The 16,337-nt window shown below is 35.1% G+C and overlaps 3 protein-coding genes and 1 pseudogene across 3 annotated transcripts; 1 reads left to right on the top strand and 3 right to left on the bottom strand.

Moving 5' to 3' along the window:
* Window positions 1–206: 206 nt before the first annotated feature.
* On the bottom strand, window positions 207–4,555 carry LOC111283807 (protein NEN1-like). Its single transcript, XM_022872434.2, has 6 exons — window positions 4,070–4,555; window positions 3,831–3,988; window positions 2,831–2,877; window positions 2,675–2,738; window positions 1,110–1,855; window positions 207–686 (listed from the first exon to the last, which is right to left on the bottom strand). Exons 1-6 carry the CDS (start codon window positions 4,437–4,439, stop codon window positions 452–454), a joined length of 1,620 nt encoding a protein of 539 aa, XP_022728169.1. The 5' UTR covers window positions 4,440–4,555; the 3' UTR covers window positions 207–451.
* Window positions 4,556–5,841: 1,286 nt separating this feature from the next.
* Window positions 5,842–7,588, bottom strand: LOC111283782 (pentatricopeptide repeat-containing protein At5g66520-like; annotated as a pseudogene).
* Window positions 7,357–9,241, top strand: LOC111283789 (Tetratricopeptide repeat (TPR)-like superfamily protein). Its single transcript, XM_022872412.2, has one exon. It carries the CDS (start codon window positions 7,594–7,596, stop codon window positions 8,992–8,994), a length of 1,401 nt encoding a protein of 466 aa, XP_022728147.2. The 5' UTR covers window positions 7,357–7,593; the 3' UTR covers window positions 8,995–9,241.
* An 878-nt stretch (window positions 9,242–10,119) lies between these two features.
* Window positions 10,120–15,239, bottom strand: LOC111283799 (ribulose-phosphate 3-epimerase, chloroplastic-like). The gene is made up of 9 exons (XM_089746630.1): window positions 14,974–15,239; window positions 13,495–13,609; window positions 13,098–13,237; window positions 12,898–13,012; window positions 11,883–11,961; window positions 11,386–11,495; window positions 11,244–11,300; window positions 10,557–10,626; window positions 10,120–10,473 (listed from the first exon to the last, which is right to left on the bottom strand). The coding sequence occupies exons 1-9, from the start codon at window positions 15,081–15,083 to the stop codon at window positions 10,424–10,426; spliced, it is 846 nt and encodes a 281-aa protein (XP_089602756.1). The 5' UTR covers window positions 15,084–15,239; the 3' UTR covers window positions 10,120–10,423.
* Window positions 15,240–16,337: the final 1,098 nt, after the last annotated feature.

Here is a 16,337-nt window from a genome sequence, read left to right as displayed (position 1 = left end):
AAGATAATAAAAATAATATGAAAAAAATGATTTAAAATTTAAATAAAAATTATATAAAAACAAAAAAAAATGACACGACAATTTTCATGTTCTACACTTATTTAAAACGAAATAAACACGACACACACACACACATATATATATCTATATATATAAATTACTGAGATTTGAAATATTCTACTTCCTACTTGGTACTTTCTGCTATATATCTTTGTAAACCCTGCATGAAACATTACAGTTAAATTGCAATAACATAAATTGTCATTCGTCAGCAGTAGCATCAATTTTTTTTTTTTTCTTTTGGTACAAAGTATCAGTATCCTAGTCATCTTAAGGGTATGAATGTGAGAAATCAATTCAAATCTATGGCTCAGGCTTAACATAGACAATGCTATTACATATCTCTGGAAACAATCTGAAATGAACTAATTCACCTTCCTACAATTCTACACTAACCAGAATGTATAACCAATTTTTTAGCAACCAATCGAATACCTGCACTCTGCTGATAATCATAGGTATCCAAGCTGAAGAATGCATCCACAGAGATCCCTCTTCTAAATAAGTTACCAAGCTCTGCAGCATCAAATTTGCTGAATCCAAGTTTTTGCACAGTACCAGAGCAGTCTTTCTGATGTATCTCCGTGGCATATTGGGCAATATTCCCGTTGACTACAGTAGGTATGCTAATAGAAAAGTCAATGAATCAGGCAAATTTGCAGAGGTAAGAGTTTATAAAATTAGACCCTTTCCAATTTTCAAAAATTTGCAAATCAAAACTTTCCCCAAACTTTCATGTCACTAAGGAGATAAAGACATTAACTGAATAACAAAGGAGAAAAAGACACTATGTACTGGAGAATCAAGATTCAAGCGTGTGCCCTCGACCGCCTATTTCTATTTTCTCTTTCCATTTTGGAAAGATTACACTTAAGAATGAAGGAAATTTATCACAATATTCTGAGTTAACTACAGAATGGTAGTTTGATATGAAACAAACTCCATTCCATTCTCTGCAGCACAAAATTCATCCTTTTTCCTAAACTAGGAGTTATTCATTTCCATGCCTTTAGAAAGAAAAGGAAAATGAATGAGCTATGAGAACTTACTGCAGTCTCACAGTTGGGCAGTTGATGAATTTAGAATTCCTGACCACAACATGCCTCCACTCAGAACTGCTTCCACAATCCTCAGAAATTTTTTTTGCAGCATCAGTACAAGCATCCAGGACCCCACATAAACTTGGTGGAGCACCAACTACAAAGCTCAAACGTGGCCGGCCAGCCTGATCAACAAACTTTGTATTGATTCCAAATCTCACTCTTAAACAAGGACAAAAAAGCTGCAAAGCAACATTTTCATGCAACAATTTTATTTGGTGGGTGCCACGATAATATGGGATCAGAGATGCACTGATAGAAGTTACAGAAACTTCATTAGGTTCTAGGAATCCTGCAAAACCACTGCAACCTTCAGTAACAGCTGTTGCTGGAGACCTCTCAGGAGATTCTAGCTCAGGTTTTTCTTCCACGGTGACATCTAATTGAAGGGCCTTGGTTTTTATTTCATTTCTGAGCAGACCCATGTCAAAAGGATCTGGTTGAGCTGGATCAGATGCATCTGAACTTGCCTCTCCGGTGTGACAAGTTAGAGGAGAGATTATAGGATGGTGTTCGCCATTTTCTAGATCTGTTGGAGATAAATTTGGAACATTTTCAGACGTTAAACTTGGAGAAAGGGTGTGCATGTTTGGGTTAGGCTGCTCAGGAGATGACTTGCTAGTACTACTACTTCTTGTCATAGGTCTTGGGGAAACTGCATTGTCTGCTGTGAGTATACCTGGGAGGCTTGACTCCTGTAGATAAATATAAGATTTGGTCAAACTTTAGATAATTAATCTTACAAAACATGCCCACTTAACCATCTCCAGGATAGATATCATCCTTAACTTGCAGAGCAAAAAGGCATTCCAAGACCAATCGGAAATCACATCCATACAAAGAAATGCAAGCATTTCTATATCCATAGAGTAATCAAAGTACTAGTGCCATATTACACAGACACAACAAAACCTACATTAAGATTAAAAATCAGTCAATTTCTTTTCCTGACTCCAATATGCTAATTGTAATTAAAGGAACTGGCGCTACACAGATATAAAAGTAGTTTACTTATATCCATAGCGGTAGATCCACTTAATAAAAGGACTAAGCAATCAGCACTTATAACAATATAAGGACAAGTCAGAAGCAAACAAAAACATTGTCATAAAGAAATCAGCTTCCTTAATGAGAGTAAAGGAGGAGCAGAAAAGATTTCAGAAGATTGATTCCAATAGTTTATAACCACACAAGAATAACCAAAGTGCAGGCAATTATTCAATGAAGTAGCAGGCAAAGTTAAAAGCAGGAGCTGAGGTATATACAGAGATGAAACTTGCTGAAGGATGTCAAATTTCCACTTCCAATCAAAGAGTTTATCCACTTACTATATGAATAAAGCACTATTTGATCGAACTCCCTGATTTAACATGTCAGCAGTTAAGGCACGTCAAATATGGTGCTTAATTTTTCAAATTTGAAATATAGAACTCCTAAATGTACGTAAAAACCAAAGGCATATCCTTCAAAACAACACAAGTGCTACTGCATTTGGCACTCTAAAACTACCATACCAGGAACAAAACTGTTGAACAGTACTTGAGAACTTCAAGGTTCATGCGAACATCATCCAAACTCCTGAATAATCATAGAAAAAAGTTCATTTCAAGGAAACATAAATTGCCGCAGCTATCCAAGGTGAAAAGAGTTTGTATTCATCATAGACTTGCCTGTGTGTTTGCTTCCCAATCTCAAAATACTTTGCAAGGGTGGCCATCTGCATAGAAGTTCATAAACATGTCATCAACCAAAACTTCATATTGACCCTAAAACTTACAACGCCTTACTTAGCGAATTGCAAAAAGCTAAGAAATCAAATAGTTAAGCAAGGATCTCAATGGTGTTAGGAACTTGAATCACATAATGATCAAATATTGCAACAGAATTTCCATGCTCCCCATGGAATAAACATAACTCAGACAAACACAAAAGTGAGCAAGATTAGAGCTGCCCATTGAGCAAGATTGGATCTTTTTACAGATTTCGACTTTTTCAGCTTAGGGTCAGATCTGGGGTTTGAGTTGTTCCTTTTCTTATGACAGTTTGGGTTGTATTGTCTAGGATTTCTAGCGAGCTTTCGGGAGAGCATATCACCTACAATAATTATACTACAATTAATCAATCAGAATTTAGAGTGGCCTAGAAGTCATCTTCTCACTTTCTAAATAATACTTGGTAGTAGGAGTACTACCCATTCATGATGGTTTCCAATCCAAGGTTGAAGCACCAGTTATATTTAGTAAGATTGCTCTGTTCCGCCTCATGATATCCTTCTTAGAGCGCTCTTTCTGCTTATCAAAATATTAGTGGAATCCACACTTATAAGTTATGGAGCCTACATAATTCTTGATTGTGATTGGACAGTTGTAAGTGAAATGCACCCAGCCTTCCAGGTTTGGGTAAACTTTTACCACATCTACTCAATAAGCAGAAAACAACTGAGTGAGTTAGGATCAGATTCAAGTTCATGTGGTTTCAGGGAATGGTTGGATCTTTACCAGCACACCTTGGGCCTGGTTGGCTCAGATTACAACCTCTAACAAGTTGAACATCCATATACCATCCACAAAAAAAAAAAACCCAAACTTTTGTAGTTTACTAAATTCATTTTCCATAATTGTTCATAACATTGAAAAAAAAGTTAAGGTTTCTAATATGAAATACAAATACCTTCATGTTACCAGCTCTCCTTCCAAATCTTTGAGTCAACAACGCCAGTGAATCAATAATTCCCTTAGGCTCCGGTGCCGGCCTGCCAATCTTCTGGAAAGCTTCCCTTATCCTCACGCAATCAAACCTCACTATATTATGCCCCGCCCAAACCCTTCCTGCAAAAAACATATATTTAAAAACTTCAAATATTTAGGAAAAAAAAAGACAAAAGAGAAATTTGAGCGTGAGGTACGGACCATGGAGAAAGTCGTGAACTGTGTCGGCGATTTCGGAAAAGGAAGGAGCCACAGCAATGGCGTCACGGGTGATACCGTTGCCGCGTTCGGAGGCAGAGGAAATGGAGGAGAGGTCGTCAGGTCGGACAAGGGAGGAGTAGCTCTTGAGCTCCACGAGCCTCTTGGGGCAAACTAAAATGGCTCCGAATTCGATAATGGCAAAGCCTTGGCGGTGTCGCCCAGGGACGGTGGTTTCCAAATCGAAGAAGCAGATTTCGGATCTGTCATCGGACGTCGTCGGACCCATTTTGGAAGAGAAAACAAAGTCCTTTGTTTTAAAGTTCAATAAATAAGGATTGAGATTTTGGGAATCCGAGGTTAGACGAACCATTTGCAAAAGGATTTTCCTCGGTTACTTCTTCAGGGGTTTTCTATATGTTTGACGATTCTTGAATTTATATTGCTCTATTTTAAATTAAACATGTGAAAAATATAAAAATTTAATACGAATTTTTTTTTAATTTTTATCAAATATATATATATATATATGGTTGAGATTTTAAATTTATCACTTTTATATTTTTTTATTTAATTTCTGTATTATAATTGTCTAAGATGATCTTATCTAATTTTCTTCTGTAAGGACTATTTTAGTTTTTTTTTAAAAAATATTTTAATTGGCCTTTTATTTAAGGGTCAAGGCTCAAGAATATATTTTGAATTTTTTTATACAACAAATGAAATTTTTTTACATTTGACTTTAATGAATAGCAAAATTTATGAATTTAAATTAGTTAGCAAAAAAATAAAATGTAGGAAACGGTAATTATCTATGGCAAAGGGAAAGTGATAAAATCTTATAAATTATTGATGACCATAGAACTTTCTAATAAAAATCTTAAATTTTAAGTATACATGAAATTTTTTTTTGTCTTGAAAAAACATCTATGCTAAATAAATATTAATGTTTTCACTTTTGTTTTTTTTTTCCTTGTAATTTGTCTATCTTAACATAATTATAAAAAATAAATAATTAATAATTAAATAAAAAATTATTTAATTATTTTTTAAATAAAAAAAATATTTATTTATTTTAAGTCGTGATGCATCACAATCCTTTTATAAAATATGTAAAAAAAATTAAAATTTAATTTGATTTATATAAATATTTTTAAAAATAATTTTTAATAAATTTATATTTTAAATTTTAATATTTATAATTTTTTATTATTAAATTATTATTTTTATATAAAGTAAAAAACCTAGCATAGGGGCAATTATAGCATGGGTCCTGGAAGGAGCCCAACTGACCAAGTTAAATGGCAGATGTACGCTAGGTATTATCCTTTGCCGTCGGTGCGCAAAAGTTTTTAACAATAACCGCAAGCAAACTATTTCCATAGTAAGATGCTAACCAAGACGAACAAAGTCGTAGGTTTGCCTCCATTGGTTGGTGTTTCGCTCCGGAAAGTGGCAAAAGACATGTTTGGATAAAAAAAAAAAAATTTTTTTTTTGAATAATTATATAAAATATATAATTTTTTTTGAAATTTAGAATCTTTATTTAAAAAGCGTCAATTTTAATAATATGATTATATATAAAATAAATAATATTTTTAATGAAAAAACCAAAAAATGAAATTCGAAACTCCTAACACTAATTCTCACTTGATCACATAATTAAAAAGTTTTAAAAAAATAAAGATTTTGGTTTTAAACTGAGATTTCTTTTCTTTTTCATGAATTAAATTCATCTTATGTAAAAAAAAAAAAAAAAACACAGCACTACAATGAGACAATTTGATATTATACAGTGACAATAGTAATACAAATTAATAAGTGCTTTTCATAATGGGGCACAAACCTTTGCAACAATACATGCATTTATATCATCTAAAAAAGAATTAGCACTTTCCATTTTTCATAATGATAACTTTCCAATTTGAGCCAATTCTGACCTGCGGGCTTTTTCATATCCATTTCGATAATTTTTTGTTTCACATTAGCAACATCGTGCCACCTCTTGGCAGTAGCGTACACATTTGACAAAATCACAGGACAGCCGGCGGCATGGTTGGGATCAAGCTCAACATCCAATGTCTGAGCCAGTTGAGAGGCAAGACTAACATTCTTGTGAATCCCACAACCACGTAGTAGGGCACCCCACACAGCACCGTTTGGTTTTACAGGCATGGTTTCAATAAGATTGAATGCTTCATCCAAGAAACCAGCAAGGCTGAGAAGATCAACCATACAGCAATATTGCTCAACCCCGGGCTTAATTCCCTCCTATTTCAAGTCATTTGTGTAAAATGATGCCGACCCTCTTCAAAAAATCCATCATGACTACAAGCAGAGAGAACTCCAATGTAGGTTGTTTCATCAGGCTTGAGTTCTCTCTCTCCCAAGCTTAGCATATATTCTAACACAGTAATAGCTTTGTGCAAAACCCTGTTTTGCTAATTCCATGATCATGCTTGTCCAAGAAGCAGCACTTCTTTCCGGTATGTATCTCAGTACTTCATAAGCTTCCACAGTCAAACCACGTGTATAAGTGAATTGCTCAAAGACACCAACAATCGCTGGCTTCTAGATGTCTCTTTGATGTACGAGTGAATCCACTTCCCCAATTCCAAATCACCCAATTCAGCACAAACTGATAATGCTGCCGCCAAAGCCACCCGATCCAATTGTACACGTGCTTTTCTCATCTGACTAAAAAAAAAGACAAAGCTTGCTTGCACTTTTCATTCTTAGCAAACCCTGTAATCATTGTCGTCCATGACACCAAATTCTTCTCTGGCATCTCATAGAAAATTCTCCTCGCTGTATCAACATCCCCAAACCTAATATAGCCAGCGAGCAATGAATTCAGCTTACCAAATTTCTATCCCCCATTTCATCAAACACTTTACTCGCATAACCAATGCCATCAGCACCACCCTCCATTGCATACAAATTAACCGAATTTGTCCTCGCAAACACATTGGAGCAACACCCATGTCTGTTCCTCTTCTCTTAACATCCCAGCCCTCCCTCAAGCACTCAAAAGATACGAATAAGTAAACCCATCAGGGATAGCCTCCGTTGCAACCATCTGCTTGTGTAATTCAACTGATTTTTGAGGTTTTTCGGTTCTTGAATACCCTCTCATGACCTGTTTCCAAATTGTAGTACTTCGTTTTTTGATAGTTTCAAAAATTTTAAGAGCGTGTAGCAGATCACTAGAAATTAAATAGAATGAAAGAAGGTTTACTAGGATGAAATTTTTCTGGGAAAAACCGTTAATGATGATATGGGTGTGAATTTGAGCAAGCTCTTTTTATGGTGTTACAGTTTTTAAGAAGGGAAACGAGGTGTTGCTGTAGAGCTCTGGAGTTGGGTGGATTGGCTGTGTTTTATGGTTGGACAATGACCCTAAAAATGTATCTTACTACTACTACTACTACTACTACTACTTAAGCCTCCGGCCACCATCTATGCATTTCTAAAACTGCCAATTGAATACACCTAGGAGTCTCTTTTACCATGAAGTGGCATAGATCATGAAAATCTTGAAGAAGCTTCCTTTAACCAAACCAAAAATGTCCAAGTTTTTTGCAATTACCCATCAACCCAAATCCCATCTCCCCAATCACCTTAAACCACCTAAAGCAAACCAAACCCTCAAAAGATATCTCAACTCCAATTGCAACACCAAAGCCATCCTCTTCTTTAGAGAATTAGTAAGACGCAGCCCTTCTTCTATTGATAGCTTCTCTTTCCTTTTTGTCCTTAAAGCTTGCACCAAAAAGCCTTTCTCACTCGAAGGCAAACAATTGCATACCCAAGTCATAAAATTTGGGTTTCACCCCATCATTCATCTCCAAACATCGCTTATAAACTTCTATTCAGCATCAGGGAATCTTCTTGATGCACACTACATGTTTGATGAAATACCCTCCAAAAATATCATTTCCTGGACCTCCTTGATTTCGGCTTACGTTGTCAACCAGGAACCCCAAAAAGCTGTAGAGCTATTCAGGAAGATGCAAATGCTCTATGTGGAACCTGACCAAGTGACAATAACGGTTGCTCTCTCTGCCTGTGCTGATCTTGGTGCACTAGAAATGGGAGAGTGGATTCATGCGTACGTTCGTCGAAAACCGGAGCTCAAGGCAGACTTGAGCCTTAACAATGCTCTCATAAACATGTATGCAAAATGTGGTGAGATTGAAACTGCAAGGAAATTGTTTGATAGCTTAGGAGAAAAGGATGTTACAACCTGGACTTCCATGATCGTTGGGCATGCATTGCATGGACAAGCAAATGAAGCTCTTGAACTTTTTCATAAAATGGAAGAAATAGGACAAAAGAATAGCAAGAATCAGGAAGAGGGTAATCGTGGAAGTTCAATAATTCTTCCTAACGATGTTACTTTTATTGGGGTTTTGATGGCTTGTAGCCATGGAGGAATAGTTGAGGAAGGAAAGAAATATTATCGAAGTATGAGTGAAGATTATGGTTTGAAACCTAGAGATGTTCATTTTGGTTGCATGGTTGATCTTTTTTGCCGAGCTGGGCTGCTAAAAGAAGCTTATAATTTCATTTTAGAGATGCCAGGTCAGGCTAATGCGGTAATGTGGAGGACATTGCTGGGAGCTTCTATTCTGCATGGAGAGATTGAGCTTGGTGAAAAAGTTAGGTGCCAATTGCTGGAGTTGGAGCCTGGACATGTTGGGGACAATGTTGCTATGTCCAATATCTATGCTGCCAAAGGTATGTGGGATAAGAAAGTGATAGTTAGAGATCAGATAAAACAGCTGAGAAGGGCTCCCGGCTGTAGTTCAATTGAGGTATCTAGTTATATCAGCGAGTTTGTCTCTGGAGATGATGATCATCCTTTGAAGGCTGATATATATGAAGCCCTCAAATATTTGACTATCATAATCAAAGCATATGGTTAGTCTCCTGAAATTTCAAGCCTGCAAGAGTACCAACCAAGAAAATTGTTTCAGACTAGGATCCAGTAAGATTGGCTTCAGTGATATTGAAAATGGTGGTGACGGTGTGATTGAATATTGTTATGATGAAATATGTATTTGAATGAAAAAATAAGGTGGTGGTAAAGTGAAAATAAAAATGACAATTAAATACATTAATCTAAAAGTATACTTCTTGGTGGATATTCTCTGCCAATGGAAATTATAATACCATGAATTGCATCAAGTGTTTAGGATCCTGGAACAGTGAGTTTGGGATTTTTTAAATTTGCCTATGCTGTGTTGGAGCTTTTCTCAGTAAGACTAAAAATCCAAGGTCTTGCAGCCCCAAAAGATGAAAAGCTTTGACTGAATTCTCCCCAAACGAGAGCCCTTGTAGAATTATAGTTCGTATGAAGAATGAAGAAGAGCCATAAGAATATTAACAACGTCATAAAGCATTGCTGATCCTTGGAACCCAGCAAGCCCTGCAACCTCTTCAAATCATACAGAGAAGACTATGAAAGAAATGGTGCTCGAGGCAAAATCGGCTATAGTAAGGCAAATTTGGTTTCTGCACCAAGGTCAGTTTTTGCATACGCGGAAAACCTCGTGCTTGTTGAAGGCACCTGCTGGAAATGGGAATCGGATTTTAAGGCTCTCGAAAGAAGACTGTTTATCTTCTATATTGCTTTATGCTATGGCTGGGGTGTGGTGCACCAAAATGCGGGGCTTGAACAGATGACAAAAGCTGGTATGACATTCATAGTTGCACCAAGTATGCTTAGGCAAGATTTTTATGACAAAAGACAGACATGAAGATTGCTTTATTAAACTGAAATGTGAAATGAATGGAACTTGCAGTTCATTACAAAATGCTTGAGATACGTATGAATCATTGAATTCCTAAAAAAGACATGGTAAACAATGTATGCTTCAAAATAGCAATCTTACAATAGCCTTAATTTTTTTTCATGTATCAGCCATTTGGCATCAGGACCAATCTGACAAAATGACGGTAGCGATAATTTGCATATTAAACAACCATGACGTGCATATTATCTGCACATATGAAGTAAGCCATGCCAAATTAAACAACAAAACTTATCAGAAAGAAAACAAAAAATTTGGTGTAGGCATGGTTTAACACTTCTTAATGTATATGTTCTGCATCAGGTAGCAGGATTCAAGCAATCCGACAAGCAGATACAACAATAGGTTATTGAAATGAATCGTAAAAACAAGCTTCTATGAAATTGTTTTTATCTTTTTTATCTTTTTTTTTTAATAGCTTCAGAATTTATACACAAGATAAAATTGAGCAAAATTCTAACAAAGTTAGAGGGTAACACACATAGGAATGTAAATACGGTTATCACAAATTGGAACCGATCAGATCTTAGGCAGTCATAAATCACACAGCCACTGCTTCTGGCCTTTTGCTGGTTTTGATTCCTCTAATAGCTGTTAAATTGTTCAAGCCACAAAAATTCGTTAATATGCATTCATTATATGCACGAAAATAATAAATAATTCCTTGTCCATACCTTCAGCATAATCTTTGGCTCCAAACACAGCTGAACCAGCCACTAGAGCGTTAGCTCCAGCCTCAATAACCTGCCAGCAATGAAAACCACTTCAATTTATATGCCATAATTCACAAGATAAGAAATATTTATACCTATACAAAAGGTGGCAGGGGAGAGAGAGAGTTTTACCAGGGACACAACCCAATTTTTTCCTGGTTATGAATATCATGAATGATATGATTAACATAACTGTTGTCTTTAATAGATATGACAGGAAAAAGCAGGGCCATCCATTTTTTCGTTTTCCACTTTCTTTCCTTTCCTGCTTTCCTTTCACTCAACCTGCCTTTAACAACCATTTTGGAACCATCCTGGCACGAATTCTTAGGTTTGAAGGTAAAATATATGTGATTACTGTTAAACCCATCTCGCACGAGAAATCAAATTTGGGGTGATCAAAACCAGCCAACGAACTCAGCTGGCAAGTGTGAGGCTATAGATAAAGTCTAAAAATTAAAGAAATAAACAAGTTATCTAAGAGAGGCCAGCCACCTCTTTCAGAGCTGTTCAAACTGTCAATTGTAAAGCAACTGTAGGCCTATCTCTCAACAAATGATAACTCATAGAAAACTAGGTCACAGGTTATGTATAGAGTGTATAGATGCATGCTTTCTGAAAGGAAGACCACATGTTCTAATGGGGTACCTTATATGCATTTTTAGGACCAACTCCACCATCCACTTCAATCCATGGGTTTACTCCCTGCATGGTAATACAAAAAGAAAATGTCATCACATTCTACGGCATTAAGATAGAAGATAAACTCAGAGATGGAAGCAATTTATACCTTCTCTACACACAGTCTTCTCAAGTCGGAGATTTTCTTCACTTGACTCTCAATAAAGCTCTGCCCACCGAAGCCAGGGTTGACCGACATAATCAAGACTAGATCAACCACTGTTGAAATGCAAAAGAGAGATAATCATGTCAATTTCCTTCTATTTAGCCAAATGAATCCAACCATCTGTACTGGATGGGTTACGATGATGTAGTGAAGGACCTCTTATCCTTCTTTGCATAGTTGTCAATTGTTTCTGTTTTGTAATAAAAACAGGCCTTGAAGTCAAAAGTATTGAGTAGGTTGAATTTAGCTATTGTTAGAATGTTCTTTTTAACTATCTCTCAAGGGTCTTTATGTTGTGATATATCCTTTCTTGCAAGTTATCAATAGGCAAGGCCCAGCATAGATCCACCACTTGGCTCTGTATGCAATAAGCTGTGTAGGAATCATCCTTTGAGGGAAAGAAAAGCAAATGGAAAAAGAAATAGAAAATAGAAACTCACCATCAAGTACATATTCTATTGTAGTAAGGGGGGTAGCAGGGTTTAGGACAACTCCGGCTTTAGCACCTAGACTTTTTATCTATATGATAAGAAAAGTTTAGTGAAAAATTAGGAGAAAACTAATAGCACACAAATAGCAAAAGGAATCTCTGCAAAAAATATTATATAGAAAGGCAATTTAATCAAAGCCAATGCACGCAACAGCACAAGCAAGCTAACAAGATATTATTAAGAATATGATGGCAAACAATAAAAAAAAATTCCCGGTAGTATCAGCAACACCATGATGATCATAAAACTACAACCTGTAACAGACAACTTTCAGGCATGCTGACAAGGACATTTTAAGAAGCAATGATGCACGATTTGAGGTAGGAGTGAGGGCAATAAACTCAATACTTAAAAAGCTGTAACAGCAAAAATAGGGTTCAAAAACAGAACAGACATTATGCAACCATTAAAAATGTCCTGGTCAAGCATCAATCAGTAATTCTTTGGTCGTATCTCAGAAGAATAGCTAAGACAAATAAGTTCAAAACAAAGAACTAGCTTGAACAGGATGAATTCTATAGGATTGTACATGCTCCTAAGAATTCTGAACATTCCCGTCCCATCAGCATATCATGTGGTATGAAGCCCAGATACAGGGCAAAAGATTCGTCACACATAAATTTCTTCATCGCTAGTTTCAACCTGAAGCAGGCACTCATGTCGCAATATTCTAAAATAAAATCAGATGACAACTTCCAAGTGAAGTTGTGCAGGAGAAAACAAGGCTTACTTTTCTGGTTTACATGACCTCATTATTTGAAATGCATTCAAGTTTGGGCTTCACTTGATCTGAAGATAATATTTGCTAGACTTCATTCACATATATTATGTAAAGTTAATATGGGTTAATCAACAGTTCATTTGATAAGCAGCCGTTATGAAACAAAGGAACTGCAGCTAGTGCCAATTCCCTAATTTATCATGGAAAATATAGTAGAGAGGCTCAGAGAAAGAAAAACCTTACTTGATTAAGTGTACGATGCAAATGGATGGTTGAAGACTGCTCACAGTGAACACTGACTATGTCTGCTCCAGCCTTAATAAAATCCGGAACTCGCTGATCTGGTTCCACAATCATCTGCAGTGCATCTATTTTCAGGTTAGATTTTTTTTTTTTACCAATACTGGTCCAGTAATCATAAGGTATGCAAAAAGAAGCATAACAAATGCACATCCAGTGGAAGATCAGTCACAGGTCGTAAGGCATCAACCACAAGAGGTCCAATTGTAATGTTAGGAACAAATCGACCATCCATTACATCCACATGGATCCAATCACAGCCTGCCAATTCCACTGCTTTCACCTAGAAAATATTGAAAGTCAAACTTCAAAAGGAAGCTCCAAATTGACATAAAAAACCATAGAGATAAAACATGACAAGAGCAGCAAACAGAGCTAACAGGTTGCCACTGACATTGGCATGGAGTCAAACACCAAAGCAATAATGCAGATTATAATCCATTGTCTTGTTCCAGAAACATGTTGCATATCTGATAGTTATTGTTTACAAGGAAATCAGAAAGTAATTTCATAGTACAAGAAAAAAGATCAATATGGAACCTGCTCCCCCAACTTCGCGAAATTAGCAGAGAGAATAGATGGAGAAACAATGATATCGGTTTTTGAGAATTTATCAACTCGAGCTGTTGCCTTCACTAGTGTAGCAATTCTCCTCCTAACAGGTTCAGAAAAAGGTAACAGAAGCATGTTAAAATATTGTATAAGACCTGGAAGAACAAAATTCAAATCTGATAGAAATTATAGATTTATTTTATATCTTCTCAAGTAATGTATAGCCTTATTTTGTACCAAGAAGACAAACACACATGCATTTATAACATGAAAGGTACGAAATATTTTCCAGTATAGAAGAAACATAATTTCTAAACAAAATGGCAAGAGCCTTAAATAATTGAATCTGAAAAATTAGACTATTGTTTAGACACTTTCCCCTCATCCAGAACAATAAGGGCTACCTAATTATGGACTTTATTACAGCAGTTAAAAATTGTGTGGCAAATAGGGGAGAATAAAAACATAAATTTCCCCAAAATAATGGAAAATTGAAATAGTATTGGAAATAATAAAACCTATTGTTACATTCTAAATCCTAAAACAAGATTGATATATGCGGCTAAAATGTTACTGATGCACCTGCCACCTTCCATCCTAGAAGACCAATTTTTAGGGATGAGATAACCATTAGCTATCTTTAAATCTCAGAAATGTCAAGAATTTCAGGACCGCAAGATAAAAGAAAAGACATAATTGAATTTCCAAATATTTGGTAAGAATTTTAATGGTATTTGCTTCTTATATCATGTAAATTTGACACTTTCACCTGTGATTTTTCAGAAATAACAGAGGGAAAGATATTAAGAAAGTTGCGGAACAGACAACAGAAAGAGGCATTAAAATTTTAAAATGTACAGAAATTTTAAATGTGATTCATGAGTGCAATGCGATAATAGATAACTTGTACTGAAGGCCACATTCCAAACAGCAATCCTAACTTCAACTTAGCATAAACACACAAGCACAAAGCACAAATTTGAAAATAAATAGTCCTACTCATGCATCCACAATTTTGCTCCCAAGTAAGCACCTACCATACAATTGCAGTTTCGTCAAATTGCATATTCAATATACCAAACATTAAGTAATCAATAATTTCACTGTAAAAAAACCCCCCTAAGCTTTATTTAATTTATTACAGTTTAGCTACTTTATATTCTTGATGTATATTTTAATTGTACAAGCCCTTCACTTTCATCACAAACCACCTTCATTTGTATATCCAAAACATTATAAAAAATGAAAATTTCTACCATAGGAAAAGAAATCATCACAGTTCAATCAAATTATGGTTGTTTACAAAGAAATTTCAACATTTCTAAATAGGGTTCTATTGCTAACAATCATAAATTTACACCTTTACCATCTAAAACTCTAATGAATACACAAAAAAAAAAAAAAAAAAAGAATCAAACAAAAAGAATGGCAACCCACAAAAAGAATTCCAAAAAGAAAAAAGAATACCTTGTAAAAGTAAGTGTCTTGGGTTGAGAAAGATGAGCTCTTAGAAGCCTAAGTCCCCCTCCAAGGCCATTAACCTGAGTTGATGAACACAATGACGAAGCTGTTGACATATTTTACTTTTCTTTTCCCTCTCTTACCTTTTCTATGTAATCTATAAAGGAGGGATGTTAAACGGTTATGTTTGTTAAAATCTGCCAACAGGCAACAGGTGACAGCAACAGCAACAGCAGCAGCAGCAAGATTTAGAGCTCCTTAAAAAAATCCTTAAAAAATCTGGGAGAAATTTAGGAAGAAAAATATTAAATGATGACACGTGTCATTTAGATTTGTGGGTTTGGTTTGCTTATCTTCAACGGTTGGCGCTCCACATTGCTGACGTGTGAAAACGGACTGCAGAGTTGAGTTGAGTTACATGGCCTTTGCTGAGACAGCCTTTGTGATTACAGATTTTGTCACTTGTTTTTTCTTTTTCTTTTTTTTTTAATTTTTTTCTGTAATTTTGTTTTTTATTCAACTCATCCTTCCCATGGACCGATCTAACTTTCCATAAATGCAAGGGAGGTTTTTGATCCGTCAAGTTGTCATTTTCCTCTCATATAATTGATCCAATGCATGTTATCTATATCTATATATATATATATATATATGGATTACAGGTGGCATGCTTTCCTTGAAAGCGATATATGTTTCGGAGTTTACTTGCTGTAGCCTTCAGAAAATGCGTGTCTTACGTGTGGCTGGCTGTTCACTCTTGCAGATTGTTTTTTGTACAAATGAGAACAATATTTAAGGAGAATTGAAAGGTAAAAACTTATAGGTGTTAGAAATAGAATTTTTTTAAAAAATAAATAAATTATTTAGGTTAAGTCTAAAGTTCTACTCTTACATATTCTGATTATTAACTCTTATTATCTTTATTTATTTCATTCTTTTGTTTTAGAAAAATCTAATCTAGAATTTGCAGCCTTTTTTATATATATTTTCCTTTTTTATTTTTTTTTGGTTTATTTTCTTTGCCACTAAAAGGAATTCATCTTAAAAGCAAGAGGGAAATGCAATTTCATTACCTCAATGTCTAACTAAGAAAATCGACTCTATAATGTTAACGTTAACGCAATTTTATTTCTATTTTTTTTTATTTGAGATCCTTTGTTGGTAATCATTTTGAGTTTTAATTAATTTAAAATTAAATCAAATCAAATTTTATAAAAAAATAAATTTAAAAATTTTTTTTTATTATAATATTTAAAATTTATTTAAAAAAAATCAAATTCTTTAACCATACGAACTAACAAATCTTAGTATTTTATTTCTAACTTTTTTTTCTTGTTGTGTGCCTGAAATAGTATAATTTTAATGTAAAT

This window comes from Durio zibethinus, chromosome 17 (assembly GCF_047325235.1).
Source record: "Durio zibethinus cultivar Kanyao isolate XHJ-2024 chromosome 17, ASM4732523v1, whole genome shotgun sequence".
Lineage (NCBI taxonomy): Eukaryota > Viridiplantae > Streptophyta > Magnoliopsida > Malvales > Malvaceae > Durio > Durio zibethinus.
The sequence above is the reverse complement of the archived record's forward strand: the minus strand, read 5'-3'. Positions and strand labels throughout refer to the sequence as shown.

Bases quoted from the DNA above. Each gene is read 5' to 3' on its own strand.
- LOC111283807 (XM_022872434.2), bottom strand. From the start codon at position 4,439: ATGGTTCGTCTAACCTCGGATTCCCAAAATCTCAATCCTTATTTATTG. The intron at 2,739-2,830 runs GCAAGTCTATGA...ATGATTATTCAG, and splicing joins ATTGGGAAGCAAACACACAG to GAGTTTGGATGATGTTCGCA. The intron at 687-1,109 runs GTAAGTTCTCAT...CTTTTCTATTAG, and splicing joins TGCCCAACTGTGAGACTGCA to CATACCTACTGTAGTCAACG.
- LOC111283789 (XM_022872412.2), top strand. From the start codon at position 7,594: ATGAAAATCTTGAAGAAGCTTCCTTTAACCAAACCAAAAATGTCCAAG.
- LOC111283799 (XM_089746630.1), bottom strand. From the start codon at position 15,083: ATGTCAACAGCTTCGTCATTGTGTTCATCAACTCAGGTTAATGGCCTT. The intron at 11,962-12,897 runs GTAAGGTTTTTC...CTTATCATATAG, and splicing joins TGCATCGTACACTTAATCAA to ATAAAAAGTCTAGGTGCTAA. The intron at 10,627-11,243 runs GTACCCCATTAG...CATTGCTGGCAG, and splicing joins GTCCTAAAAATGCATATAAG to GTTATTGAGGCTGGAGCTAA.